This window comes from Zingiber officinale, chromosome 6A, assembly GCF_018446385.1.
Source record: "Zingiber officinale cultivar Zhangliang chromosome 6A, Zo_v1.1, whole genome shotgun sequence".
Taxonomy (NCBI): Eukaryota; Viridiplantae; Streptophyta; class Magnoliopsida; order Zingiberales; family Zingiberaceae; genus Zingiber; species Zingiber officinale.
In genome coordinates, this window is record NC_055997.1 from 28,887,711 (window position 1) to 28,895,526 (window position 7,816).

Sequence of the window (7,816 nt, forward strand, 5' to 3'; positions counted from 1 at the left end):
CCACACTCTTCTTCTTCGCCTCCGCGAAGGCTCCCCGTGCCACAAATCCTGGTCGTCGAACCCTAATCCTCCTCTTATCCCGTTTCTTTCCTGATTTTGCCAGACTCTTGGAGGAGCGAGATGTGATAATGGGAAAGAGAGTGGAGGAGCTCGATATCGATAATCTATTGGATGAGATTCCCCATCTTTGTCATCGTGGTGTCCTCGATAGACCCGACGGTGCCGGTTTCCGCATCGCCGATGAGTTGCCGACGTCAGTCCTCCATGGGGATGGCGGTGGGTGTATCTGAGAGTGGAGAAGAGCTGTTGATTAGGGTTTGGGATTTTGTGTCGGCGCGAGCTCGCGTGCGTATCAGTGAGAACTAAGAAATGGGCGTCTTCACCTTCGTGTGCCGCAGCTCCGGTAGCGAATGGAGTGCGAAACAGCTCGCCGGCGACCTCGAGGCATCGGCTGCTTCGACCTTTGATCTCCAGCGACGGCTTGTCCATGCGGTGCTCGACGTTGACTCTTCGGGCAGCATCCAGTCATCCTTCTCATTGGTCTCTCCGTCGTCGGGCGTCTTCCAGGTGAGATATCTAAAGGAGCTTTACTTTTTGATCTTGCTGTTGGCTTACCCCTATCATCGATCCAATCAAATTGTGCTTGTTTTCAATGTTCGATTTTCATTGTTTTTTTAATGTATTCTGATAAGATTTAGATGGGTTCTTTTCATAAAGTTAGAGATTTGGAATCAAAAGTACGATGCGTTGAACTCTAAGAATCATCCAGTAAAAGTTGAAAGCATAACTTGTCTTTTTATTGGCATTAATTGGAAAAAATTGTATATTTAAAAGAAGCAGAAGCGATTCAGAAATCCAACTTGTTGGGAGATTTTACCTACTTGGTTCTTTTGCATTCACTGCTAATAAATTGTACTGTTTTAATTTGGATGTCATGAATCTGTAACCTAACCTCAAATTCGTTTGATATATCTGTTATTGGCAGCTTTGGAATTTTAAGCACGGAGAAATGGAAACTTAGAATAATATCTGATTGATAATAAATACAAAAACAAATAACTGCTTAGTGGTTATAATGCATGCCATGAAAATAGGTTGGGTTGGTAAGAAGCAACATGTACAAAATGCTGATGTGGGTTATTTATGACAACTAAAACAAATGTTGCAGCTCAGAGTTGGCAATGGAGAGGACTTTATTCCATCAAGGGAGAGATGGAATTTTAACCAAAAGGTGTGTTTTTTTTCTTTCAATGAGTTTATTCTTTAAATTGTTAGGACCCTTGTATTGAAAAATCTGGACTGTGATTTCACTTGGAGGTCTGACTATTCTTTTCAAGTTAAACTTTTGAAAATTCTCCCTTTTGGCTATATGAACCGGGATCATATAATATAAGTCTCCCTTTTGTCTTGTCTTTTGCTTTTAAGAAAACAAATGATTCATCCAAGGGACCTATCTTAAATGCTTTTGAGATATACAAGTATATGGAGATAAATTATGGATCCCTAGACGGTAAGTAAAGAAATATCTTGTTAATTTGGTAATCTAGAGCAACACTGTTTTCTTTTAGAGTGTATCCTTTATACCTCTTTTCTCTTCAGCACTGACCATGGAAAGCTTTGTATCACATTACCCAAAAGAAGTTTGGGCACAAGAAGGTGGAGATCCATGCTTACCAGCTCCATGGTCATGGGTTCAATGTAATTCAGATCCGCAACCACAAATTGTTTCAATGTACTGAATGCTTCTCTAACTCTCATTGGTCTTTGTCATGTTTGCTTTGCTTTCCCATGCATGATTTCCAGTTTCTCTAGCTGACCTATGAATTGTTGCTAATGTACAAATTTTAGCTATCTTCTCGCCGCGTGAACTAATGAATAGATTCATATAATGAACAGTAGACTATCAGGGAGAAATTTGACGGGGAATATACCTGCAGAGCTTGCTAGTTTAACTGGCCTAGTCGAATTGTAAGTTAGAATCTACTTCTGTTCCAAGTCAATTTATTTCATTCGGCACAACTGTTGATGGATTTAATGATTCCTTGTCACTGTGTCAAATTCAAATATTTCAGATGGCTTGATGGAAACGTGCTTTGTGGCCATATACCTGCTCTCGGTGCATGCTTAAGTCTTAGAAACATGTAATATATAAATATTGCTGGTTTATATATCAAACACTTAATCATTCGCTAGACTTTTTGAATTGTTTTTTTGCAGTCACCTTGAGAACAATAAGTTAACTGGTGATCTATCATTTTTGGATGGCCTATCAAATTTACAAGAACTGTATGTCCTTTCTTGCCATTATATTGTCATTTAACGAACATCAATGTTTGCCCAAATTTGTTCTCTTTTAACGTTTGGCTTTGTCTAGCACCAACTCCAGCATGAAGTAACTATTGAGCTTGCATGTACGTGCAGAACAATATGCTGTCCGGAACAGTACTTGGTCATCTTCTTGGCAAAAATATAGTTTTCACGTGGGTATTTCTTATTAGATTGTGTTGAATATCTCTTTAAGTCCTACTTTCCAATGAAATTACAATTATCAAACTTGGGTAAGCTATTTTGAGGCGTATCCCCAAGAAACTTAGACTATTTTCAAGAGAAGGTAGGTACGACTCAATACAACTGACTAACTTTTGTCTGAAACATGTATATGAATTAAAGATATTGTTTTTTCATTTGCAGATGATCTTCCACCTCCCCAACCATTCCATGAGTTAAGTGCTTCTTTCGGAGGATTTGGCATTGAAACAACACATAGATATTGGTTATCTGAAATCAACGATGCCACAGAAAACTTTGCTAAAAAAGTTGGTTCTGGGGGCTATGGGACAGTGTATTATGGAAAGTTGAAAAACGGAAAAGAAATTGCCGTCAAAGTTCAAACCAATGATTCTTGTCAGGGAAACAGACAGTTCTCAAGTGAGGTAGCCGTTTACATAGCTTTGGGTAAAAGGGTTACTCTTAATTGCTTAGATGATTGCTTAGCCAAACCAAAAAGATATGCTTAAGGTTCTTCATAAAGTGTGTTTATGGTAGCTTGCTGAAGGATTGCACTAAGTTATTATTGCACCAGTTTGACCAATAAAATTTGTTCCAGGTTTCTCTACTTTCAAGAATACATCACAGAAATCTGGTTGAATTTCTCGGTTACTGCCAGCAAGAAGGCAAAAGCATTCTTGTATATGAGTTTATGCATAATGGAGCACTGAAAGAGCATCTTCATGGTAAGCATCATTCTGTTATGTTTCATATTTATCTAAGTTAAGAGTAATTAGTTGGTTCTGGGTATTCACAGGCTCCTTGTCTCAGGAAAGTCCCATGAGTTGGATAAACAAACTTAACTCTTTGTATAAATCCTTTCACACTTGATACGCATATTGGTGTAATAAGCAAACTTAACTCTTTGTATAAACATGTCAAAGGTCCAGTAGCTCTTGACATATTACAACCTCTAATGTTGGTGATAAAAATATATACTGGAGACTAGCTAGACTTGTTGTTGAATTGGATTAAAATCATGTGATTTTTATTTTCACAGGAAGTAAAAGGGTGTTATATACTTAGCCAGTTTTGGTACTTTAATCACAGGAATTACACAAGTAGAGAAGATTTGATCCAACAAAACAATATACTTTGGCATATATATGTGTGATATATTGTTATGGGTACTATTTAGTTTTGTAAAGTTTGGTGATGTTTGGATGTTGATGTTTGGTACTTTAATGATGTTTGGATTGTAGGTTCTTGATCAATGATATTTTGTAGATATTAACTTGAACTGAAAGTGAGTTATGCAGTAATTTTAATTTGTGCCTAGAAAGAAGTATTGTTATCATATTCAATTGTGTACAACGTCTTTGTCATTATCATCTTTATGCCATTTACTCCTGGGAAATGACTTAACTTGCAATCATATGCTATTTACCTCAGGGAAAAGATAATGATCCCGTACCCAGAAAGGAGAAGAAAAGAGAAGCTAGGAGGGAGGAGAAACTAGAAAAGGCTGCAGTTATTGATATGGTGTTTAGAAGATGCACAGGCTGTTTAGAAGATGCACAGGTAGAGAAGACTTGATCCAACAAAATAAGATATTTTGGATTTTATATATATGTGTGATATATTGTTATGGGTACTATTTTGTTTTGTAAACTTTTGTGATGTTTGAATGTTGATGTTTTGTACTTTAATGATGTTTGATGATGATGTTTGGTACTTTAATGAAATTTGCATTGTAAATATTGATTATGTTTGGATTGTAGGTTTTTTATCAATGAAATTTGCACTAGATGATTTTCACTGGATGAAATTTGCACTGGATGATGATGTTTTTTATAAACTGTTGAGTAGGAAAAGATTAATAAATTTTTTATTTATTGTCAACATGTTGTATATTGTACCCAAAGACATCAGTTTAAATAAGTCAAACTGTTGTCAATGGCGTTAAAAGACAATAGTGACAAACTGATGTTATTTAATATCGTTGCCTAAAAAGACAACGGTTTTTAACCGTTGTCAAACCAATGTCATTGGCTAAAAAGACAACGCTTTTTAGCCGTTGTCGTAGACAGTTCAAAACTATTGTTGAAGAGCCTAGGCATACGCTCAAAGACAACGGTGAAAAACCGTTGTCTTTGTAGGAAAAGACAACAGTTTTTCACCGTTGTTAAAATGTTGTCTTTGCCTACAAAGACAACGGTTAAAAACTGTTGTCGTTTGCCACCCCTTTTAACAACACAGCCTTTAACAACAGTTAAAAATGGCCTACGACAACGGTTAAAAACCATTGTTGTATGTCTTTTTTCTTGTAGTGAATTAAATTATGAATTGCAAACACAACTTAACATTATTGATTCCACATTTAACTTATATGTTCTTAGAGGTTTAGACTTGAATCGCAAACGATACATAACATTATTGATCCAAATCCACCCATGTTACAAATTCAATTAAATATTAATTTCAGAGATTGGCTTCCAGGTTAAACATGGCGAGGCACTAGGCCTTCTTAGGTATGTGAGCATCCACCACTTCCTAGACAAAGCCTTTCAACAAAATTTAATATTTAATTTCCTTATAGTAACCCTAGGTTTAACTAAAAGGAACAATTGAATCACAAGATCAAAAAAAAAAACAAAAGAACAAAAACTCAAATCACAAATTCGAAACCTAAAATCATATGCCTCTTGTGTTTGGTATTTCAAAATCAATACAAAAAAACCTAGAATGATGCGGAATAGAATTACTAGTTATACCTTTCTTTGTAAGCAACAACCTCTTAATCTTCTATCGTATTCCTCTTCTTATCTCGGACGTTGTGTGGGCGACGATCTGCCGAGATGAGAACCACCCAAGCTTCCTTCTTCTCCAAGCAAGTTACGGCCACCACAAGAACTCCAAGAGAAGATGAGGTTCGACCACCACCACCAAGCTCCAAGGGATACTAGAAACAAAGTCTCGTATCTCTCCTTCTTCCTCTAACAAAATCCATCCACCAACCAAAACCCTTGAAATGAAGATGTTGCCGGCCAAGGAAGAAGAATAGGAGATGGAGAGGAAGAGAGGGGTCGGCCACCAACAAAGGAAGAGAGGAATCAAAGAAGATATCTTGTTATGAGGTGAGACACCTCTACCCTCTCTTTTATATTCCTTGGTCTTGTCAAATAAGAAAAGTTTGATTAAAATTTCCTTATTCTTTTTTCAAATGAAAGGAAAGTTTAATAAAATTTCCTTTCAACCTATATGGCCGGCCACCTTAATTCCTCCAAACAAGGAAAGTTTTAAACATAAAATTAAAACTTCCTAATTTGTTTCCGCAAATTTTTAAATAAAAATTTCTCTTTAAAAAATTCACTTCATGGTTGGTCATAAAAGGAAATTTTTATAAATTAAAATCTCTTTATTAAAACATGTGGATGATTTACAAAAAGGAAAGTTTTCTCTAAAATTAAAATCTTCCTTTCAATCTACAAATAAAGAAAGATATCAAATCTTTTCTTAATCTTTTATAGAAACTATAAAAGGAAAGATTTAATTTTAAAACTCTCTTTTAAATCATGAGGATGGTTACAAAAAAAAAGAAAGTTTTCTCAAAAATTAAATTCTTCCTTTTAACTACAAATAAGGAAAGATATCAAACCTTTCACTTAATCTTTTGTAAGAAGCTATAAAAGGAAAGATTTAAATTTTCAACTCTCTTTTAAACCATGGCTTCCACATAAGAAAGATTTTAAAAAATAAAATCCTTTTTTAATTTAATGTGGCCGGCCACACCAAGCTTGGGTTCAAGCTAGGACTGCCCACCTATTTAAACCATCTCACCTTGGTTTGGCCGACCCTAGCTTGGGCTCCGAGCTAGGCTTGGCCAACCACCTTAAGGTGGGTAAGAAGGTGGGTATGAGTGGGTATAATACTTTATAAATTAGAGGCTACGATAGGGACCGAGAGGAGGAATTGGTTTTGGTCTCCCGATGAAATTAAGCTTCCCGTGTTTGCCCCAAACACCGAACTTAATTTCATCAATAATAATTCATACCACTAAAGAATTATTATTGAACTACCAAACCAATCCCAAATTATATTTTGGGCTCCTTCTTATCATGAGTGTTCAGTCTCCTTATGTTTAAAATATAGAATGTCCACTAATTAAATGAGTTACTGACAACTTACTTAATTAATATCTAGCTCCAAGAGCAGTACCACTCAACCTTATTGTCATGTTGGACTAAATCCACCTGCAGGGTTTACATGACGATCCTTATGAGCTCCTCTTGGGGACATCATCAACCTAGATTACTAGGACACAGTTTCCTTCTATAATCAACAACACACTATAAATAATATCATTTCCCAACTTATCGGGCCTATTGATTTATCGAACTAAATCACACCCTTTGATAAGTTAATGAAATAAATACTAGATATATGTGCTTGTTATTATATCAGGATTAAGAGCACACACTTCCATAATAACAAAGGTCTTGTTCTTTTACGTAGTCAGTATAAAAAAAACTTACCTTAAATGGTCCAGCTCAATACACTCTTAGTGTACTAGTATAAGTTTATAGTCAAGATAAACTAATAGCAAATTACACTACGATTATTCTAATGGTTTGTTTCTATCCATCTTAGTCATGAGCTACCATTTATCATTTATAAGGAATTGATAACATGATCTTATGTGTGTGACACCACACACCATGTTATCTACAATATAAATTAATTGACCAACTACACTTAGCATATAAATGTAGACATATAACCAATGTGATTCTTTATTTCAAAATAAATGTTTACAAAAAGCTAGGCTTTTAATATACACTCTAATAACTATATCAACGAGAAGCCAAGAAATGCAAGAGAAAGTCATTTAATGGTAAGAAGATGTTAACCAAGGACAAGATGTCCAAGGTTTAAAAGGTCAGGTTTATAGGCCAAGTGTCACTGGAGTATACCGATGTGGCCTAGTAATTATGGATGAGTCACCTAGGGAGGTGACTAAGGTTAAGAGCTCTAGGAGGAGCTCAAAGAGTCAAATTGGGACCCATGGTCAATGGATCTCAAGTGGGTTTTACTTGGGAGTCTAGGTTGGGTCATGGAATGTGCCAAGTGGTTTGGAGATAAACTTGAGTCTCAAACCTAAAGAATTAGCACACATGGGTTGTATTTCATGCAAGCAAATATGACATTAGGGTCATATTGCATGATAATTGGGTTTTGATGTATAGATGCCATATAAACCAATGCTAGGGATGTATTGTGGGTTAGTATGAGCAAATACATTAAGAGGAAGCCAAAACTAGGACTTTAA

The 7,816-nt window shown here is 35.8% G+C and overlaps 1 protein-coding gene across 1 annotated transcript; it reads left to right on the forward strand.

The window, feature by feature from the left end:
- Positions 1–369: 369 nt before the first annotated feature.
- LOC121994713 (60S acidic ribosomal protein P3-2-like) lies at positions 370–3,350 on the forward strand. Its single transcript, XM_042548656.1, has 2 exons — positions 370–567; positions 3,285–3,350. Exons 1-2 carry the CDS (start codon positions 370–372, stop codon positions 3,348–3,350), a joined length of 264 nt encoding a protein of 87 aa, XP_042404590.1.
- Positions 3,351–7,816: the final 4,466 nt, after the last annotated feature.